General features: G+C 43.4%; 1 protein-coding gene across 1 annotated transcript in view; it reads right to left on the reverse strand.

Annotated features, from left to right (window-relative positions):
* Positions 1-23,623, reverse strand: part of adcy2b (adenylate cyclase 2b (brain)) — a 71,700-nt gene that overhangs the window by 26,666 nt on the left and 21,411 nt on the right. Inside the window, exons 3-9 of the mRNA XM_086279218.1 lie at positions 20,645-20,809; positions 19,659-19,808; positions 14,482-14,630; positions 11,437-11,548; positions 10,530-10,657; positions 8,692-8,850; positions 7,968-8,100 (exon numbers count right to left, since the gene is read on the reverse strand). Of these exons, the coding sequence (XP_086135344.1) occupies positions 7,968-8,100; positions 8,692-8,850; positions 10,530-10,657; positions 11,437-11,548; positions 14,482-14,630; positions 19,659-19,808; positions 20,645-20,809 (996 nt within the window). The remainder of the gene's footprint in view (positions 1-7,967; positions 8,101-8,691; positions 8,851-10,529; positions 10,658-11,436; positions 11,549-14,481; positions 14,631-19,658; positions 19,809-20,644; positions 20,810-23,623) is intronic.

The following is a 23,623-nucleotide window of genomic DNA, read 5'->3' on the forward strand; positions in this document are numbered from 1 at the left end:
TACAGAGTGGCATCTTGAGAGACACTCGTGTAAGATCATAACACTACTGTATTTTGTAAGAAGGTAAGTACCACAGTTTAAACACCCAGAGGCTTGGGTTAGGTCTAAAACTGCTGTTTTTGTAATTACTGTAGCGCTGCATTCAGCAAAAGTAATTTAGGTCTCTCTACTCAAGTGTCACTCTGCATTTATAAATAGGATACTAGGAGAAAACAATGAAAAAAAACTTTCATAAAAAAATCTAAGAAATCAACACGATGAGTGCCAATCTCCCATAAAATGTACCAATCTACTGGAGAGAACAGAGGGTGCTGGTGAACATTTACGCTTTTTGCATGAATATAACATAAACTCTGAACCCTGAATACAAGTCTAAAGACTGGACACAGGCTAAACAAAAGCACGAGAGAGGCAGGAGAGCACAATCCTCCACCAAGGCAGCTCACTCTGTGGGTAGTGTTTATTTTGAAGGGAATGGTGTTGTACTTCTTATAGAAACTTTTGTAGAAGTAGTTAATGGATAATAGGTATTGATTTCTACATTCAGCTGGAATATTGGTGGATTTCCTCACGCAAGCTCTGTGCGAACCTTCAGGTTTGACTCAGCCGTTCCAAAACATTAACTTTCTTTGGTGGGCCAGCGTGTGTCCCGCTCACGAGCTGCATGAGCTGGTTTCTGCTGGGATTCGGTTCACAAATCGATGTTCTGACATTGCGCTTTAGAGTTCGCTGGTGTAATTTAAAAGTTAGTGGCTCCATCAGTGAAGTTGAGCCGTCCCTACTTAGGTGGAATGAAAGACTCAAACGGCTGAATGATGGAAAAGATCATCATAACAGTGACCTCACCAGCAACTCAGCTGGTAGGAAAACACGAGGAAGGACCAGGGCTCCTCACTTCCTGTTTGAGAAATGAGTAGCTCAAAAGGTTTAAAAATGTTTTCCACATGAGCGTGGAAAGTTCACCAGTGAACTAGCTTCAAAGTCGTGCATGACGAGTGAATTGGGCCCTGTGTAGACGCAGCTTTGGGGGCAACAAATTAAAGTGTAAGAAATGTTAGAATTCTGCATGAAGTGAGCATAACATGAAGTCTGAATTTAGGGGGGGTCACCCAGTGGGGGGCCTTGGATGTTTTTACACACTAACACCCTTCAGGGTATTTGTATCTCTGGCAGGAAGTGAACCAATCGACCTTTTGCTTGCCAAACAAACTTGCTAACAGTGTCCTGTACATTAAAAAATAGGGCTGCTGTAATCCCATACGAGTATTTGTAATGTAAAATACAATCCAGCATTTTATACTGAATTCTTATTTCTTATTTTAAGCACAAAAACTCTCCAAGTTTGTTTTTTTCTCAGGTTTGCAGACCAAGTCATCAGACATCTGAATGCCGTTCCAGCAGCTAATGACTGCAAAAAGCCTGACCGAGTTTGAAGTTAGTCTTGGTCAGGCAGCTCAGATTAGTTCAGAGCTGAGTTACTGAAGTGTGACCAGTTAATGATGAAGAGAAATGCTTCAGGAATTTAAGTGGAGACTTTTACTCTCTGCTGCTCGGCATGACTCTCTGTTTGAGCCATCGGGAGCCTCTTGAGCACCGTGTATAAATACTGACAGGCGGAGTGCATTGCTCCATTAATGAAACTGCAGCAGTCGAGATTCCAGATTGCACCGGCTTCACTCCAAACTGAAAATCTATGATCTTGCATGCAAATTTGCCAGATTTTTATTGAGCTGAAGACGCCAGCAGATAAAGATGAAACCATCGAAAGCATGCTCTCAGGGTTTGGTGAAACGTTCTTTGAATTCACTGGAGTGAGTGTTAGTGTCGTGCAGGAAAAATAAGACATTGTTTTTCTCATGCAGAAAAAAATAAAGCTAAAGATTCTTGGTAAAGCTCTAAATAGAAGAAGAAAACACACAAGCATATTTGATTTGAAAAGATGTGGGGAGAAACACAAAAACCAAATTTCTTTTGATAACACATGCCGGCGTTGCACCGAGAACTGAGCCCGGTGCAGACAGTGAGCAGAAGATGCCTGGAGTAGGGATATTTTGGGGAGTGGGTGTGATGTAGCCAAGTTATGGGGGGGGGGGATTAGGAAGGAAGAGGACTGTTAAGCACGGGTTTTCATTTGCCAAGCTAAAAACTCTGAGCCCAGTCTGAATGCCAGCAGCATATTCTATACAGAAATAGTCTCAACACAGTTCACAGAGGAGGCCGATCTCTTAAATGCCCTTAATCAGCCCTCCATGCCCTGTGTGGACAGGAGGAGCCGTGCGGTGTCACAAACCACTCGCAATGCCTCGAGCTTCCAGACTAACCCGGCTCGTACTCAAATGTTGTCATTTGATAACAAACTGTGGGCGCACTGCATTATTTTCCTCTTCTTGACATTGCCAGTATTGACTAGCTGCTCGCTTTAGCAGGATGAAGAGGGGATGATGTATTTCAGTGCATTTTTCGTGTCAGCCTGACCAGCATCCAAATGATTATGAAGCAGCGGCATTGTCCATGGTGTTGAAAATAGATTTCCCATGTGTTTGTGGACTGCCTCTTTACATCTACAAGAAGTTACATAAAAGCTTAAGTCATTACCCAAAATATATAAAATGTAAGTAGATACTGTGGTCAAGGTTTGACGGGTTTGATCAATAAAAGAGATTTTTTAGAAATCAGGGAATCAGTGGCTTTCCTAGATAAATCTCCTTTCTGGTGGAATTTTTTTGATAAATTACTGTAAAAGTTTTGTTTTTTTATTTTTTACCCCAACTACAGACGTATCCTGTCACAGCTTTGTTGCTCCAGCTGTCTGCCAGCAGCAGAAGATACACCCAAGCCGAGCTTGATATGAAACAGGTATACTGTCTTTGGCCATTTAGCAGTTTCCCTATGACTGATCAGCTGGCTCTAGTAGTGGCTATATAGTTTTCTCACTAGCCTAGTAGTCAAAGCATCACAGCAGCGTTCGATACTGTTGACCATAATATCCTATTAGAGCGATTAGAACATGCTGTAGGTATTACAGGGACTGTGCTGCAGTGGTTTGTATCATATCTATCTAATAGACTCCAGTTTGTGCATGTAAATGGAGAGTCCTCTTCACACACTGAGGTTAATTATGGAGTTCCACAGGGTTCAGTGCTAGGACCAATTCTGTTTACATTCTACATGCTTCCCTTAGGCAGCATCATTAGAAGACATAGCATACATTTTCACTGCTATGCAGATGACACCCAGCTCTATCTGTCCATGAAGCCAGATAACACACACCAATTAGTTAAACTGCAGGAATGTCTTAAAGACATAAAGACCTGGATGGCCGCTAACTTTCTGCTTCTTAATTCAGATAAAACTGAGGTTATTGTACTCGGCCCTGAAAATCTTAGAAATATGGCATCTAAGCAGATTCTTACTCTGGATGGCATTACCTTGGCCTCCAGTAACACTGTGAGGAACCTTGGAGTCATTTTTGACCAGGATATGTCCTTCAATGCACATATTAAACAAATATGTAAGACTGCGTTCTTCCATTTGTGCAACATCTCTAAAATTAGAAATATCCTGTCTCAGAGTGACGCTGAAAAACTAGTTCATGCATTTATTACTTCCAGGCTGGACTACTGTAATTCATTGTTATCAGGATGTCCAAAAAACCCACTGAAAAGCCTTCAGCTGATCCAAAATGCTGCAGCAAGAGTCCTGACAGGGACTAGAAAGAGAGAGCATATTTCTCCTGTTCTGGCTTCCCTTCATTGGCTTCCTGTTAAATCCAGAATTGAATTCAAAATCCTGCTCCTCACATACAAGGTCTTAAATAATCAGGCCCCATCTTATCTTAATGACCTTGTAGTACCATATCACCCTATTAGAGCACTTCGCTCTCGCTCTGCAGGCCTACTTGTTGTTCCTAGAGTATTTAAAAGTAGAATGTTAGGGAGAGCCTTCAGTTTTCAGGCCCCTCTTCTGTGGAACCAGCTTCCAGTTTGGATTCGGGAGACAGACACTATCTCTACTTTTAAGATTAGGCTTAAAACTTTCCTTTTTGCTAAAGCATATAGTTAGGGCTGGACCAGGTGACCCTGAATCCTCCCTTAGTTATGCTGCAATAGACATAGGCTGCCGGGGGATTCCCATGATGCATTGAGTTTTTCCTTTCCAGTCACCTTTCTCGCTCACTATGTGTTAACAGACCTCTCTGCATTGAATCATATCTGTTATTAACCTCTGTCTCTCTTCCACAGCATGTCTTTATCCTGTCTTCCTTCTCTCACCCCAACCGGTCGCAGCAGATGGCCCCGCCCCTCCCTGAGCCTGGTTCTGCCGGAGGTTTCTTCCTGTTAAAAGGGAGTTTTTCCTTCCCACTGTCGCCAAAGTGCTTGCTCATAGGGGGTCATATGATTGTTGGGTTTTTCTCTGTATCTATGAAGCGCCTTGAGGTGACTTTTGTTGTGATTTGGCGCTATATAAATAAAATTGAATTGAATTGAAATGAAATGTAACATTCCAACTTCCCCCTTAGTGTGTTTGTTGGGCAGCTTAGATAATGTCACTTCAGAAAAGAATATCGCCCATATGGTTTTCACTGCCCTATGCATAGCCAAGAAAACTGTCCTCATGAACTGGAAAAATAAAAATAATCTTAATTCTAACCAATATAGAAATTATCTATTAGATTACATTAGTCTTGATACAGCCTCTGCCACCACATCAGATCAATTGCTCTGGGCTCCTTTGATCAGCTCCTTCACCTAGTGGGGGTGGGGGGTCATAGTTTGGTCTTCACTGTTGTGATTTGTGTGGGGGTAGGGACAGGCTTAGGGCGTCGGGGGGTTCCCCGGAGGCATTTTCCTTGGGGGGCTCAACCCGAGGTAGCGGTCATGTCCGGGTGGGGGCTCTTTTGGCTCTCGGGTGACTGTTTCCTTGCGGCTGCGTGCAGCGGGGCTAGGGGAGGATCTGTGCTGACGGACGTGGGTTACTGACCTGGTAGCCTGGCTGCCCCTGGGTGGGTCCGGGATGGGCGTGAGGTTCTGGGGGCGCTCCGTCTCTGGGCTGGGGCCCAGGCCGGGCCTCGGGGGCTTGGGTCCTGGTTGGTGTGTTGCCAGGGTTGTGGGCGGGTGGGTGCATGGGGGCCCAGCCCTGGAGCAGGGTGCCGCCAGTGCATCGAGCCACCTGGGGGGCTCTTCAACTGGTGGGGGAGATTGTCACATCTTGCAGGAGCTTTCCTCTCCTCAGGAACTCTCTCTGCAGGAGGGGGAGATACAGGAGAGGTGGAGGAAGATCTCAGCCTGGGTGTTTATTGTCTTATGTAGTCTGGAAGATGACTGGATGGTGGGGTGGGTGCAGTTTTCTCTGTGGTGGGGTTGGGTGGACTGTCCCGGGCTCTGTGGGGCCGGGAGGCGCTGCTGCGCTGGGCCCCGGTCTGGATGGGCCTGGGCCCCCTTTCCCTGGCGGGTCGCGGAGTATGGGAGTGCCTACTGGGGTCAGCGGGGGAACTGGCCCCAGGGAGGGGTCACCTGCCCCTCCCTTCCTTCCCTCCCCATCTCCAGCTGCCTCCCTCTTCCCACTCCACCACAACCACTCACACATGCAGGGTGGTTGTCACCAGGGTGCAGAGGAGGCTACCCCCCCTCTGTCCCCTTCTGGCTGCCTCTGCCTCAATTTTATCCCACAACTTAGACATTCACATTACTCACACTCTCATTACACATACATATAGGATCTTGGGGGTGGGCATGATACACGGAGTCCAAATTACCATCAGGGTGTACACCCCACCCCTGGCGTCGTTGCCCACCTCTCAATTTTAAATACACATAGACATTGAGGGCTAGCAGGAGGGACCATGCGCTTACCTGCTGCTCTCTGGCAGGTAGCTCCATGCCCTCCTGGGTTTTAATTGCACCTTAGAACACACATGCATCAACATTACAATGAGCGGGTGGAGGGAGGTTTGGAGTCTTCTCTCACCCCCGTTCTCTGCGACCTGCTGGAGCGGGGGGGCTAGGAGGAGGAGTTGGCCGTCCGACTGCGGTCTGGAGTGTGGGGCCTTCCTGCTGCTGCGGAGTCGGGGCGGTCTGCCTCTCCCCACCGCAGGGAAAAGGGTAACACCACCTTGGTCTGGGTGCAGTTCCCCCCTCCAGGGGCAAGGGTACCTAGACCCGGTTTGTAGAGTACGCTTGGGGAGTGTGATCGTGTGTACAGCGTCTCTTTATGTCTGTCTCCACGTTGGTTGAGTGTGGAGTAAGTGCATATGAGAGCATGAGGGTGGGAATGGATGTTTGTATATGTGTGTGTCTGTATGTCTGTGTCTATATGTCAGGTTGGGTGTCAGACGTCACCTCTCTGGGGACATCTTAGGCCCTCCAAGGTTTGGAGGCCTATCTCCCCCCACCACCACTTCCCCTGCCAGTGGCGGACTCCCTCAGACATCGGTGCATTGGTGGTTCTTTGTGTCCGGGGATGGGCGTCCAGGTACACACCGGCTCACTCCTTGGCGGCCGCTTATCGGGGCCTGGAGCCTGGGGCTCGCTCGGGCCACTTCGGAGGTGGGGTGCCCCCGGCCTCTCGGCCTGGGGCTCGGTCACTCAGGCACGGCTGGCTGCCGGCGGAGCTCACGGGCGCGTCACTGCAACCCCCCCTGGCTTCTGCTCCGCGGCTGCTGAGTGAGCCCTCATCTGGGACTCTCCTCAGCTCTTTCTGGGACAGTGGCGCGGCTGCCCCTCTGTTGGTCTTCCTTGGTCTCTTGTGTTCTGGGGGCCTCTGGATGTCTGGAGTTTTGATCTCCTCCATACCTGCTTCATGCCCTGGAGGACGGGGCTGTGGCCCCCCCCCCCCCCCACACCCTCTAGCAGATCATTACATGAAGGAACCTTTTAAAAAACAAGCGCGTCCATGCTCACAGGTGTACACACGGGTGATCACACCCACAAACTACACCCTTTTTGGCTCCTACCTCAAAGCACACTGTGTTCTGTTGATCTTATGTGCTGCACAATAATGTTTAACATTTAGTATTTACTGTCATATTCCCATATATCATTGTGATGTTGTTTATTCTATTACTCTTGTTCTCTTCTGCTTGTTTTCTTTTTTCTTTCTCAGCAGGTGATCCAGGTGATTGATATATGCATATTTTTTTTCTTTTTTTTCCTGCTCATTCTGTTGGTTTTTGTTTTTTGCCCTTCTCCCCCGTCCCTATTCTCAGCTGTTTCTCTTTCCCTCTTTCTTTCTCCCCTTCTTTCCCCCAGTCAAGTCTGTCCCGTATTCAGTAAGTGAAAATAAAATAAACAATAAAAGGTGAATCAAATGGACCATTACGGCAAGGCTGGGATGGTCAATTTGGTAAAGTAAATCCGTTGGGCATCTTTCTTTGCCTTTAGACAACAATAAAAGCATTCTCCGTCAGCCTCATTTGTGTTTATCATTAGCAAATATACATGCTAGCATGCTACTATGCTATAGCTGACCACGCATATTTAGGCTAAAAGTTTCTGCTGCAGTGACTGCTGCCTGCTCCACTCCGTATGTAGGGGGAGAGAGGGGCACGCACAGGCATGCTCGTTTGGCTGTCACCCACATACATTAATGCATTCCCAGCAGTAAGTTTAGCCTTCAGAACTAACTATAACCTAAACCTCTTTCTAACTTTAACCCTGAACTCGAGTCTTTACAAAAGGCTGTTGGAAGGTTGTGAAAAAATGACATTTGCAAAATGTAATAACTCTGATTGTCCAAAACTAGAACGGGTCATCATAAAGATACATGGACATGCTTTATCTTAACTCATCACACACACATGGACACAAAAACATTCAGTGAGCGTATTCTTACAGCTGTCCTCTTTTCAAGACAGTAACTTTATAACTACCATGTGATGCGTTTAGGGCACATCTGTAAATTTTAGCTAACAAGAAAAACTCCTCTGCTGCTTTCTGACTGAGACTACAAGAGCTGTCATGGTATCTGACCTTGGGGTTGATGACCAGGTAGGTGACCACGTTATGTTCTTTTAGGTAGGAATCTCTGGTCTGTCCATCTCCAGGCTCTACCTTGTATGAGCCTTTCAAATGCTCCAGTGTTACTGAAGAGATATGGACCCTCCTGGAAAAGAGTAAGTGGATAGACGAAATCAGTTGAAGACTGAAGAGCTTGCATCACTGCACCACCGACGGCTCAATTGAACTTTTTTTTCTGCTCGAGCTTTGTAACTACACTACCCTGTAATTCTTGCTTTTCAGCTCGGTTGCCCTGCAAACAGAGATGGAAATATGTTTTGTTTTTTTTTCATCTGGCATATTTTTCAGATAGCTTTCAGCAGGCATAACAGGAGACAAACTATTAGCAGCCCAGTGAGACAACACTGTGGCATTGGAGAGCTTATTTTCAGAGTAGCATACACATAACCACCGGCCAATTTTCTGGAGCTTGCTACAGTGCTGGGATGGCAGCCCTAATGGCCACAGAACAAATGCAGAGCTGCTTGTCAAATGAAGTAGCTATAATTGACAAAAATGCTCATAACAGGTAGAATTAGAGGAGACGGATCCCATGTCCAAAAATGTCTCAAAATGTTACCATTATTATGATGTAAAACATCTCAACAATGGAGCAGGGAAGTCAAACACTAATTGCAAAGTAGCTTTGCACCAGCAGTGAGATGAAGTAAAGCATTCTTCGGTTCATTAATCTTACCCAGGCACACCTCCAGCCTCCATGTGATTTGCTAGCGTTACATCATGTGACCACACATCATATTGCCACTTCCGGAGGCCAATCACGCCACAGAGGACATTTCCAGAATGAACGCCAACACGCATGTTGATGTCGACTCCAGTGGCGTCTCTGACCTTCCTGTGGACAGTACAGAAACGCCCTGATGTATTGTGCTCACTTTCTGTAAACAAGATCAAAAACTTAAAGATGACTTGTTACGCCAAATTCAAGATTAATATTTTTATTCCAGGACTGTGGAATAGCTTTGCATAGTTCACACCCCGATTTGGTCTTATTGGCTATCCTTTGCAAACAAAATTTGAACAGTGGGTGGGTGGAGCTGTGTGGCTGTGATGACATTAGGGATACCAGCTATCACTGGCATTGTTCAAATCCAAGCATAGAAAAAAATTCAGAGTAGCCTGAAATCTGAGATTTTGGCTCGCAGCATAAAGCATTTCCATCCATCCGCTTTAAAAACGCCCACCATTATTAAAAGCACATAAATGAAAGAAAATAAGGAAAAGCATAACATGTTTAAAACAAATCACAAAGTGTAGCAATGTTGCGGTTCACCTTTAGCATAAATCTGGGAGTAAAAGGAAATAGCTAGCCTGGTTAAATCAGAGGGTGAAAAGCTATGAACCGCAGACTATATAAAAGATCTGCTATCAACAATGTGTAACTGCTTTAACTCTTTACCCCCTTGCAAGCCTACCAGCAGTAATCCTTCAAGCTGAGCAGTTTCTGTCATATTTCAGACCTGCCTATAGAACAAAATGACTGGGTGTGCATCAGAAGCTAGTGAGGGTGACACGTTAGCCAAAGTGCTAGCAGCATCCCCGACTCATGTGTGCTTCGCGTTAATGTGACATTTTAAGCTGGAAGTGCTTCGGTGAAAAGAGAATTCCTTCTTGCACAATGTGCATAAGACTTTATGTCGGTCGACTGTTCCGTCTTGTTAGTCTTTTAATACTCAAATTTCCCATCGAGGGGGCCAATCTGCGTTTATCATCTTCCATATTGAGCTGATTGGTTCAGCTGCCCGTCACTACCAGATCAACTGCCCATTTGCACATGTGCGAAGGTAACTCTACTTGGACAAACTGCCCGAAATACGTTGATGGAAACATTTCAGGGATTTTGAGTCATTCTGCACTCCAGATGCGTTAATTGCGTGAAAAATTTTAATCGTGTTGACCGTGATGGTGGATTAATTTGCGTTAACGCGTTCATTTTGACAGCACTAGTTTATTTTGCAAATTATGGCTGCATTTAGAATCAGAAAACAAGAAAATTGTTGAGTTTTTTTCTGTATTATTATAGGGTCTTTACGTTATAAATAAAGAACCTTGAGGTGACTGTTATTGTGATTTTGTGCTAGATAAATAAAACTGAATTGAAAGTGTCTAACCAACCAACCACACTCTGTCTCAGCATGTCACAGGTGGCCATCTTTAATCTGATTGTGATTAAAGGTCAGTGTTGAAAAGCTAATATATTAGCCTATGAAACGAATGCGCGTGTGTTCACGTGTGAATGGAGACACACAGACAGATAGCAGAAGAGGGAGAAACCAGGCTAATATATTTTGTCGTTTGTTTGAATATTTTATTTGTCCATTCTGGAGGCTTATCGTATTGCGTTCACACTGTGTTTACTCCAGAGTTCAAACAGAGCTGGAATCGAGTCTGGCATTCCTTCTGCTCAGTCTGTTTGACAGCTGTGTGTTTGTTTGTGTTTGCGTTTCCCTTTGTGTGAGAGAGAGCGAAAAAAAAAATACGGGTGAAAAGAGAAGTAAAGATCTGGTGTTTTACTTGATGGCCTCACACATATCCAGGCCCATCTTCACGCAGTTCCTGGCGTGGTCAGGCAGCGATTCGGGCAGGCCAGACACACAGTAGTAACAGTCTCCCAGGATCTTGATTCGCATGCACTCATTTTCCTTTAAAAAGCAGAAAGAGAGAAGGAAGCGAATTGCAGCCATTATCAAACTCTTTCATATCCAAATCTGTCCAGAATTATTATCATCTTTATTAATCCTCAACTATTTTATTCCTTCCTTACCTCCATCTAACCCTCATGCACAGAGTCACATCCATCAAGCCCAAAATCATACACCCACACGTAAAGCATATTAGCTCTTATTCCACATGTGGGAAGTGTAACAGCTCATCGTTGGACTGGGTTTATGTAACAGCAGCTTTGTCAGATGGGAGGACAGAGCTGCTGGACACAAAGCAAAGAGAGCCTGACTAAACTGTTGAGACCCACGTAGCTGAGAACCCCCAAGACGGCGAGATACACTCTGACCAGCCCACGCACGCACGCAGGGCGCTCCGGGAAAGCGCGGCAGGAAGGCTGACAGAGGCTGCAGGACCGAGAAAAAATGTATTTCGAGGCCACGTTTCATCTGGTAGACAACACCAGACAGACCTCGTTCTCTCATCTTGGTTACTTTCTAATTAAGCCGTTCTAATTTAGTACATTAATTCAAGCTTCAGATGACATTACCCTGAAAGCACTACATGTGAACCAAGACCAACTGTTTCATGTCTTCCATTATTTCCTCATTAAATTCAAATGAATTTCTGATTAAAATGCCATTTGCTGCTTTGATTTATGGAGGCTCTTACTGCATGATGCATATGACTGTGTCTATTTTAATCATACACAGTGGGTATACGTACAGTAAATTCAGTTGAGAGTGTCTTTTCGGTTTACCTTCGCGATCTGGTCAAACTTGCCGAAGAGTTCGTTCAGCATGTGCACGAGCTCGCCTGGGGAGCAGTCACTGGCCAGCCTGGTGAAGCCCACGATGTCTGCGTAGAGAATGCTGTAAAAACAAAGATAAAGAACACTGTTAAAAGGAAAACCATTGTGTAATGTAGTGCAGTGCAAAAGTCCTTCTTTATATTTTGCTTCCATGTACTTTTAAAGTGGTCTCGAGCAGCAGTTTTCCAGACTTTTTGAAGCAATTTCAAAGTTTTTCTTCAGTCATTTGTTGCTCTTTCACTCATTTTCAGTCCAGTCCTTTTACTGACAAAGGATCAATTTTAAATGATATCTTTAAGTACTTTGTTATCAGCAGCAAGATGCAAAAATGCCAACACCAAACTTTTTGTCAGGACCTGGGTCTGTGGGACCCCAAGGTTTGAGCAGTCAGTGGACTTGTTTACTTGTTGTTGATGTGTGTGTATATTATGCTGCTGTCCCTGTTTCCCTGCTTGCGGGCGTGTGTGTGTGTGGCTGTACCTGGCAGGGACACCCACCTTCAGGTCTGGTGGGTGTGTCCCTGCCAGGTAGCTGGCCACACCTGAGGAAATGATCACACACCTGCAGCTGATCAAGCCTCGTCGGAGGAGCTACTTAGGAGTGTGGTGGAGCTTTCTCAGTGAGAGTAAGCCTGCTGCAGTTTGAGAGTGTCTAACGTCTGCCTCTGTCATTTCCCAGGAGGAGCGTGGAAATGAGAGGGCAACAAGCATGGGGTGCGTGGACACTTGGAAGCGAGGACACAGAGAAAACACGGCACCGGAGTCTGGGGCGCGCAGGGATTTATTTGTGTGTGATTATTTACTGCACTGTAAATAAATGCACTGCTGTCATTGTAGAGTCCTGCATTTTGGGTCCTCCTTCCCCGCCTCCCCACGGTCTGCCATACAGACCGTGACAATTTTATTCATTGATAAGAGTTAAGAACACAGAAAACCACCATTAGATTTTGAGCCACTACTAAATACCACCTAGGAAGTATCTGAATGGTTTAATTTTTCACAATGACAATCATCCCAAACACTCCCCGTGCAGTAAAAGCATATCTGGATTGGAAAACAATAAGTCATGGATTGGCCTCCCCAAAACCCAGAACTCAACATTATTGAAGCAGTGTCGGATCATCGTGACAAAGAGTAGATCAAAAGGCAGTCCACATCCAAAGAAGAGCTGTTAATGTCCTTCAAGAAGCCTGGAGTACTACTCCTAAGGACTCCTTAAAGAAATTACATGAAAGCTTTCCTTTGGAGTTCAGGCTGTGTTGAAGAAGGAAAGCCATTAGAACTGTTCAAATTTTGTTTTTACCTTATATACTTAAGCAATTTGGGATCATGTCGACAGCAAACATCCAAAGAAGAGCTTTGAATGTCCTTTAGGAAGCCTGGAGAATTATGCTTGAAGACTACTTGAAATGATGAGAAAACTGTCTAACAGAGTTCAGACTGTTATGAAGAAAAAGGTGGCCATACCAAATATTGACTTGTATATACTGAATTGTGCCAACTGTGTTTTTCTCTGCTGTCTGGGAGCATTTTTAATGGAATTATCTGACAAATAATGAAGCTTCTGTGGGCCAAGAAATCCAAGAAGTTGTGTTTCAGTTTTGTTGGATGAAATTCAAGGATTTTATTAATCTATCGCTAAGCCAGCAGGTATCTGTGAGTGTGCACGGCGTCTGTAAAGTTTAGAGATAAAGATGAGCTTATAACTTTAGCGCTCCACCATCTGGTTCAAATATAGCTTCAAAAAATTAGCACTGCAGTTGGCAATATACCGCCACTGAGGCTTTACAGTGGAAACTAGGATACCCAGGCAATAATATGATTTACATATTAGCAGCGAGTAACGTTGGTAAGTTGATACAAAACGCTGGAGAACTCGTGGGATTGGAGTCCAGAGTTCACAAACCAATAAGTGACGTAACGGTTGCTGCATCAGCCTTTATGTAACTCTATAATGACAACAGCTCTCTAACACCTGTGCTGCTGATTCAACTTTTGGAGGCTGTAGTTTCTCATCATTGTAACTCTTATATAGCAGCATAAACTGCATGTTCTATACTTATATACAATTTTTAATGGTTAAAATGTATTTTTTTAAAAATAGGAAAGGTGTGTGCACTTTAAAGCAACCATATTCACACGTTACATTTCCAGCTATCTATCTCGCGATGTGCCAGCGTTTAGTATGTGACCATCTCCCGAAAGAGAAAGAATGGTATGATCTTCAGCCAAGCCTATTACTGCAGCTGGAGAACTGATAATGGGGTAGTACCTGTTTGGCTCTCTGCTAGCTGATTCATTTAAGAGGATCCCAGCAAAACTGCATTTCCACCTTCACCTGTTCTTTGTTCTGGAAAGATTTCCCTTGTCTCGGCCATCACTGTGAGCTGGACCATGTGAGATTTTGTTATTATTGGAGAGATAATAGGCAGATCAACATGAGACACACACATTCATCCACACACACACACACCTGAAATGAGGCACGGTGCTATTTCTCCTGTGAAGCTCCATGATGAGGGTAAAAACAGATTTTTAGAGGGCATTTGGTGAAGAGGCTCTCATAGTAAGCCTGGGTTTGTGTACTCTGTTACTATGAACCCCCTCAGTACAGAGGAGGATGTCATTGGGAAACAAGGACAGAGGCTCCTGCTCATTTCGCAAAGTGACCTCAGAGGACAATAGAGGTGGATTAACTCTGAGGTGAATTCAGTCATGAAAGGAAAGAAGAAAATGGGATGTAAAGAGGATGGCCCAAAAAGAGTGGTTTGAGGAAAAGAAATGAAATTACAGGACATGACAGAAGATGTGAAGATTGCAGTAATATACAGTAGGAGAGATCCACCTATAAGAGCTGGTGGAGGGTGGAGGACAAAGGTGGGTGAAGTGTGAGCAGGAGGACAGGATAGCATACGAGCAATCAGGAGCTAAGATGAGAGCAGAAAGTAATCATCTTTATCATGTGGAGGTACAGAGAAAGGAGAGGGACACTTACCTGACATTGGTGTGCCGCTGCACGTAGAGGTTGTGGAAGTTGTTGGTGCTCTCAGTTCGACCGAAATTCGGTCCCTGAAGCCTCTGGATGATCTCAGCTTTCATCACTCTGGCTATGTGAGCAGGCAGTAGGGATAACAGCAAGCGCTCCTACAGGGAGGGAGATGTGGGGGGAGGAATGCAAGGCAGGCAAGGCAGGCAAGGCAGGCGGTTAACATAGTTTAAATGTTAACAGTGAATAACAATGGCAGGTTGATAAAGAGACTTTGTCTTTCTGATATACTATGATATGGAAATAATCGGTTTTGTTTCCACCAATCAAACAGAAAGGCTCCACGAGTACAAAAATCTTAATTCCCATTCAAACTGGTTTAAATAATTTGCTCCCTGAAACTGAAAGCTGAGCTCCTTTTCTAGGAGACCTAAAGGATCACATGTAGTGTCTGACAAGGAGTAGTGCATAATTAAGTCTGTTCTACTCTATTCTCTTCTGTTGTCATCCACAGCTAATATTTAACCTATTTTTACATCCCTTAATATGGCTCATTGGGGCTAATTTTTCAAGCACTGAGCACAGGAAGCCAAAGTCAAGCACTGAAAATCTCTCGAGGCACATTTTCAAATATGCAGTGTGTCATGGGAAACCAGGTTCTGCGCATTTTTAGGCTGCCGGTTAAATGAGTGATTGAATGGAACATTAAGGTAAATGCACTTGGTAACCTCCAGTGGTGTCAAAATTAATGTGGAAGTGCAAAAATTGCAGTTCAGTCAGCGGTACTATAGATAATAACAGTAATTTATATTTGGAGTTGTGGCGCTGCTTGGGCGCTAACAGCCACTGCTGAAAAGATCGGCAGAGAAGTTATCAGTGACAACAGAGCTGACACTAATTCAGAAAGAGCAAGAAAGCATAAGATGCGGTCCAGGTGGGTTGCAAAGTGGCTTGCAGACAAAAGCATTTTTTTAAGCCGCTTTCAGCCACTCCCTTATTTACATGGGGTCCTCGAAGCAGGTAGCTCTGCATGTTTGATTTGGTAGATTTTTGTAGGAGAAACCCTACCTGCCATAATCCCAAAGGCATTTGTGTTTTCTCTTGAGACTGAACCAGGCATATGAGTTTTGGCTGTCAGCTTTTTTGTCAGCATTGAATCAGGAGATTTGCTGGGATTGCAGCTGAGGTGAGCTTGACGTTGTTGACTATGTGAGCTTCCACCATTAAAAAATAGTTAAATAGCCCCACTGGGAATTTTTTTTATAACCACCCATTCAAATTGTATTACCCATTTAACATCCACCAAATCACCTGTCTACTCCATTAGGATCCATCTGTTTTTATCAAATTTTTGGGTTGTTGTGCATAACTAAATGGAAATGCTAATGAAAGAAGAGCTGCATAGCAAAATGCACTGTTGAAACTTTAGTTTCTGAAAAATGTGATTCTTTAGCATAAGGTACCAAATGGTAGTCCTATCCCTAATTGGTGACAGGTATATGTTGTTCTATTATTGTAACAGCTAGCTATCTGCTAAACATCACCTCAAGCCGGTTTTTAGTCAGTGAACTGGATCCCTGAGTGTGTTTTGGGGTGACAACTGATGACTTGCTGAGAGGTTTATTATTGTATTAACAGTCCAAACAAAAAATGAGCTCAAGTTTTATATTATTTTATTTCAGTATGTATATGTAGGCACTTAGGCGCTACTTGCATCTGTATGATGCGCCAGTTGTCACAATGAGGATTGATGAGGACCGAAATGCATGTTAGCTAGCTGATCACAAGTCAAATAGGAACCAAGTCCAAAGGGAGGTGGAAACAATCAGAGAATTGATGGGAGACAGACATGAAGTAAAACTACAATAGGTAACCTACAAAGTTGTACAGCAAGTTCATGAAATGCAAAATAAAAAATGCAGCGAGAAGGTCCGTGCTAAACATGAAAGCAGACAAGGGAACAGGCAAAAGATAAAGATGAGACAGAGGACGGAACAGACGGGGAAACACATAGGGAACTAAAACGACTACAAAGAATGAAAATAAGTGAATGACCCAAACTGTGAAACTGAATCATGTACATCCATTTTTTATATACAGTCATAATGAAAATGTAGATGCCATATAGATGTACCTTTGCAGTGATGTAAAATTTATTTGACCTATTATAGTCCCTAGTCCAAATCATTGATTTCTTTCTCATTTTGTAGGTTTTTCTACATTTCCCAAAAAGCATCTTAAGCATCTGATGAACACTGCTGTGCAGCTGCATTTGCTGGAATATCTCAGAAACTGAAATGCCTCGTGGCTGAAGTCAACAAAAGCACACAGGTGGCTGTTGGCAGTGATCTGGGTCTGTTTATCACATTTTGCTTCCGAGGATTCATCTCTTGTCTGATTTTTGAAGGCTACATTATTGTTGCACAAATAGGACTATACAAACGACTCTGACAGCTGCTGGTGATTTTTTAGAAAGTTTACCTACGCTTTGGAAAAGTCATGTCATTATACAGTGAGGAGAAAAATGCAGAACCAGAGATGTAAGATCCATCACCCTTCGCTGTTGTGTAACCAGAAGTTTTTGCTTTAATTTAGCACCATACACACTTGCATAGAGGGTGATTTTGGCGTGCATGTGCAAGCGTGTGGGCATGTGTGTGGGTGTGTGTGCATGTTAGAGAGAGTGAATAGCTGCCTGAGGGGGTGTGACTCATAAATGCAGCTCACAGCAGAGAGGGTCATTACATTGTTCACACACCACGGGCTCATTTCCTAAAACACAGCAGCAAATTAAGTCGAGAGAGGGACCAGGGGCTCTAAAAATAGAAACCAATAGCAACACTTGCTCTTATTTACTTATTCAGCGCCGGAGCAATATGAACACTCCACTGTGAGCATGCACAATAGGTATAATAGCCTGGGGAGATGTAGTGTTATTAATCATGTGTTTGATTAATCAACTAAAGTTGTGTGTTCAGTCGCTGAATGAGATTTGTTTTATGCAGTGGCATTTGTGTGCGTCCTCACACAGTGATGCAGATACTGGTGCTGAGGAACAGATGCCAGCTTAGTTATAAAACAAAGATCAACAGATAGACTCTGCTGACCTATGTTCACAAATAAAACATGTAAATAACTTAACAAGAAATAACAAGAAATGGTAACTACACCTAAATTCAGCATTTTTACAAAAAAGATTCCTGTAGTAAGTAAGCAACTTTTTACAAACTTAGCAAGTTAAAAAATGATTTAAAAACTCATAGTCAATGCCAAGTGCGTACACTGCAGGTTATTAGTGTGCACGTTCATATGTCATTTCCCTGGTTGGAAAGAATGGCTAATGTCAGGGCAAAGACGCTAATGTCAAGCAAATGTCACCGCATAATGCCACTTAGACATGACGGACTTACCAACTCCTCATCCCTGACAAAACTAAGAAGTGAAATATTTTGGCAATTAAAACAGAGGCGGTTTGAATTTAATGTGGGCACTCATATTAAGAGACAGATAGCAATAACGAGGCTTAGGACAAGGCAGAGGCCAGCAAGGCCTTGAGCTAATTATAAAAATCAGCATGCAAATAGGATGCTTGCCTTTGCCACTTAGCAGTAAACACTAAGTATAGTCAAGGCTAAATAGAAATATTACATCTGTGTGTTTGTAAAGGTAATACATTTTGATTGATTACGGTGCTTGGTAGAGATCACGCAAGACATCAAATCCTGGATTAGAATCCATCTAACCCAGGACCATCTTTAGGGTTTACAGAGATATATTCACTCAAATATCCAATCATTACAACCAAGGTATGCAGAAAAACCATCTCTGCACCAACAACATTTTGAACTTTGCAGCAGATCATTTACAGCAGCAAAAGACACTCTGTGAGCTAAGAACAGGAATCTGAGACCATAATTCGCACTAGCTTGCCTAAATTGGACATTATAAGATTGGAAAACGGTTGCCTGATTTGATGAGTCTCAAGAATTCATCAGAATTTGGTATAAACAGCATGAAAGCATGGATCCATCCTGCTTTGTATCGGCGGTTCAGGCTGGAGATGGTGATGTAATGGTGTGAGAGGATATTTTCTTGGCACAGTTTGGGCCCATTAGTAGTTGAGTATCATTTAAATGGACATAATGGGAGTGACATTTCGGACTATATCACAAATCTCAAACTGTTTTTTGAACAAAACAGTGAGTTAACTGTACTCAAATGGCTTCTGCAGTCACCAGATCTCAGTCCAGTAGAGCACCGGTGGGATGTGGTGGAATTCGAGATTCAGATGATTGATTGACAAAATCTGCAGCAATTGTGTGATGTTTTCATGTCAACATGGACCAAAATCTCTGAGCAATGTTTCCAGCACCTTGTTGAATCCATGCCATGAAGAATTAAAGCGGGTCTGAAGGAAAAAGGGAGACCAACTCAGTCCTAGCAAGGTGTAACTAATGAAGATTAGTTGGGTACCATTAGTTGATGTCAGTGGGTGAGTGTAACTAATCTCAGGACACCTGAAAGAGATCCCTGAATCAGATATGTGGTCAATGGATTGATATGTTTACTAATGAGTGGATGAATGGAGCAAGAAAAGAAGTCAAAGATAATGACTCTCTACCAAATTCACTGCAATCTATCCAATTAGCGTAGCTATTTTTGAATGTATTTAATACTTTTTTTAGTGCCAAAATTTGACAGGCCTGTTTTGTAACTTCAAAATGGGAACTTCTCCAACTCTTAACAGCTTGTGGAGTAATTTCTAAGGGAACCGTGGATGGATGGATTCTAGGCAAAAATACATTGTGCATGACAAGCGTCATATCCTAAGTTTCAACACAAACTCTGCTTGAGAACCAAAAGCTGTTGTAGTTTCAGATAGTATTTTGTTAGCGATGGAACAAAATGATGGAAAGTGGCTGGAACGTTGGGAAGGAATCAAGCTAGTTAGCAAGTTAGCCCCATAGCTGCTATTTTGGTAGCTAATGAATTGTCCGAGTTAGCAACAAAACTAAAGCTGACAAACATTAGCCAGCCCCCAGTACACATAATGTTTGAGCCCCAGAGTAGAGTTAGCATGACTGTTGGATTTGCAGACAGTCAAACTAGTGGACAGAAGAAGCAAAAGCAGGATAATAACCAAGAAGTAACTTCAAGAACTAAAGTATGGCTCTCAAAGTGTGTACCTGTTGGTGCTTTTCAAACTCCAGCTTGATGGGAGACTTGATGCAGTTGCAGGTGTCCTGATAGGTCTGTTTGAGTGCCAGGTCCATCAGATGCTTGTGATATGCCCCAGCCAAGTTTCCACAGGTGAAGATTATCACATTGGCTAAGATCTGCCACACACAGGCACACAAACATGGAAGAAATAAGCAATTAAGAGCTGACCTATATTGCAAATATGATTGTGCCAGTCATTTTTCCACTATACGACCTTTCCACTTAAGCCTCTGTTATTACCTTGTAAAACCAGGCGAGAACACACACTTTTGCAGTGCTTTCCACCACCGTGTCAACCACAAGCTCTTTACAGTGTGGACCTGCATATGAATAAGTTGTCCTTGGTGCCGTATCCAAGATCATGCTTTGCCTTTGAACACTGGTTTATTGGTAGAGTACTTTTCCACTCTGCATGTGTGAGTGTGTGAGAGCAAAGAAAGCTATTGAAGGCTGTTGTGATTACAGTGTTTTTACTCTGATGGTTGATTGGAGTGTGTGTGTGTTTGTGTGTGTGTGCGTGTGTGCCAGCAGCAGCAGAAATGGATCTGATGCCAAATCAATTCTAGTTCACTTCATGTTTCTGCACGCTTATTGACGTTTATGGATAATATTTTTCTCTTATCGGTCTGCGGCAAGACTCTCTTTGTTTTACTGTATCAACAGTCCATTCAGTTAGAGCCAGTTTTGAAGGGCTGTTCCCTGAGTGCGGTAAAAGGCCCTTCACATTACTCTGGAGGCCCTGCTGAATGTGCTCGATTATACAGGATAGGTTCATTGTTTTACAACCCAGACGCTGCACCTCATCATTTTTAATCATGCTTGGAAAAACATTAGAGAACAAGTTTTCATGCTGCAGCTAATATGGAGAAGAAATTACATATGCAGCACAAGCAGGAAGTCATGGAAAATATATCGGCAGATTCCAACAGCGTGGCTGTGTGTTCAGGTTTACCTGCCAGACTAAAGGATCCTCCAGGTCTGTGTCGCGGGTGGTCAGACAGACACTGAGAGTGATAGTGTGTGAGAAGCAGGTGATTCCACTGGCGATAATGGCCCCTCTCATGGAGAAGGGAAGCATGGTGTAGACAACAAACACGATAAAGAGGAAGAAGGAGACCTGGAAACGGGAAAGCAAGAGCAGGTGAAGGTGCAAATTTTTCTAAATTAAACCACACGCATTAATACAAGCAGCTTTGACAAGAAGTTCCCAAATGTAGAAATATGCTTGCAGCTGAATCCCAGCAGAGATCTCTGCTGTACGTGTTCCCACTTTGTCTGCTGTTTGCCTAAATACAGAACACAGCTGAGTGGGCTGCCAGTGCTTCTTTGCTAAGAGATCCAACGATAAACTGCTGATCCTGTGATAAATCATTAGAGATGAGTGGGCTGCTCACTTAGTTTTCACAAAAATCCTCTGCTAAATTGTCCAGAAAACAAGAATACAACAAATCAGAGCATCAAGTTATTAAATGACTGCTCAAATATGTCTTTACATGTGGGAATAACATATTGTAACAATTACACGAGGAGTTTGTTGCTTGATTTCTGTGATCAGTTGTACCTCTTTTTTTGATTTCCATGAGACATTTTTACTCCGATTGCTTATCAGCTCCTGCTGTGGATGTGCGCATGCATGTTTCTGTGTGCTGTGCGTGCGCATCAGCATATTTTTCACTGATACCTCATGCCTTAACCTCCCACTTCGTCTCTGTGCACTTCCCCTGCTCTCACTCCACCTCTTCCTGTTATGGTGGCTGTGGTGGCAACCAGCGTGATGAGGTCACAGCTTCAACTAGGACACCAGATCAACTTTGACCTTCCTGCCTGTCTGTTTATTTCCTGTGCCTATCAGGTTCAGAAAGTCAGACTGCAAACAGTACTTCACTACAGGTGACAGCTCTGAGTGGATGGTTTCTCCTGAAAAGAAACCGATAATTCCTAGACCTCGATTTGTGTCTTACCTTATTATGCATGTAAACTTTAAGCTTTAAATACACTATGGCCTGCATTTCTCAGTTATTTCAGGGTTTATATGGATGCTTGGAAATCCTTTGAGTCCTTGGGTTTTGGATAAAGTGTTTGAAACTGCTAGAAATTTATTAGCTTTTTTAATAAGACTAAATGAAAAGCTTGCTTTTGGGAAAACATTTCTCTTTGAGCCTCACTTAACACACAGTCTGTAAATGTGTGGTTAAAGTATGAGCGGTGCTCTCTAATGATAGTGATGTGCGATACCACTGATTTCCTTTCCGATCCGATACCAAGTAATATCCAGGGTGATATCGACGATACTGATCCGATACCGATACTCTGTACAAAAACTTATTTTATTTATTGTATCTCAAATTATAGCGTCATAATGATTACAGGACATCAGATTACTTGTTCTTATCACTTAATAACGCAGGATTCATCATATAGAAATAAAAAAAAAAACTGAAGTTGTGTGCTATTTGAACAGCTTGCCTGCCTGCAGCACTAAAGTACTCCGTGGGAGACGTCTGTCTCGCCCTAGCAGCACCTGTCCCTCTCCTCCACTTCAGTTCGCCTGAACATACGCTCGTCATGTTCTGTGATGTGATTTACTCTGAGGTGTTTGACAAGGTTAGTGATGTTGCCACAACCATACATGCCAACCCTGCTGATTTTTCCGGGAGAATCACGAATTTCAGTGCCCCTCCCGGAAATCTCCCGGAGCCACCATTGTCTCGAATTTCTCCCAATTTTCCACCCGGACAACAAAATTGAAAAACCATATCGCAGAATTCATAGTGTGGCCAGCCAATTCCAGTTTCCAACAATGGCGGCAGCGTCTTAGTTTTAATATTACTCCTATTTCTCTTTCTGGGTCGCAAAAAAACCTTTTAACATATTTTCAGGTGAGAATGTAACTGTGTAAACTTCAAATATCTGAGCTGACCTACACATCGTTTTCAAACCCCCGCGGTCTTTCACTACTCGGGTTAAACATGATATATAAGTCACTTTGATAACTTAAAAATGTTATTGTTTGACTTTTTCAGTGGTTTATTTGTTCGTGAGTAAATCGGTTTGGCTGAGATTAAAGTTTACATTAAATTAAATGTAACTTTATTAATCCCTCGGGAGGGTTCCTCCAGGGTTTTCACACAGCTGAATAAACATCAAACAGAAAATGATCAAACAGAAGAGTTTACGTCAGCGCCCGGTTATATTTTAGATAGCAAGGAGCAGACGGCAGTTTCACTCCACTGAGGGAGCTCGTGACGTGCTACCCGGCTTTCTTTAGACCGCGAAGGCCGGGTCCTCAGGTAGAAGCAGCCTCTGAATTTGGACACCCCCGCTGTTTCTGAGCCGGCCAATAATAACAGTGACATTTAACGTATTTTACCCGATAAATAAACCCTGTAAAATGTATCTATCACCCCCCCAACAGCCCTTTTGAATGTCTCCCTAATTCTGAGGTCTCAAGGTTGGCAAGTATGGCTACAAGACCTCACTTTTTTGCCACATGTATCGCAAACCACATCTCAGCTGTTTGTGGAGGTAAAATACGTTCACACATGACTCCAGTTACGCTCAGCCATTGTTGTGAGTGCGCACGCCAGGGGGCTGCAAGACATTTATACAGCCGTATTTCGCACATGACTATGAAAGGCGGAAGAGGAAGTAGTTCCTTTGAAAGTAGACAATCCGAATGTTATAGTTTCTTTCCACTGCGTTCATTTTGATGATAAACTACAAATTTACCCTAAATTACTAAAATATCGATATTTTAATGTGAGAATCGATTCTAGAACATAAATGATTGGTATCGGAGGAATCGATATTTCAGGATCGATCCGCACATCACTACTAATGGAACAGTGGGTGGGACAGGACAGCATGCCAGGAGGTTGCTGTTTTAAGAAACATTGGCTTTAAAAATATAAATCAGGGTTCAAATGAGGAC

The sequence above is a fragment of the Aulonocara sp. 'chitande type north' Nkhata Bay genome, linkage group LG22 (assembly GCF_057382095.1).
Source record: "Aulonocara sp. 'chitande type north' Nkhata Bay isolate Kocher_YH1m ecotype deep benthic linkage group LG22, A_spYH_male_GT1.1, whole genome shotgun sequence".
Lineage (NCBI taxonomy): Eukaryota > Metazoa > Chordata > Actinopteri > Cichliformes > Cichlidae > Aulonocara > Aulonocara sp. 'chitande type north' Nkhata Bay.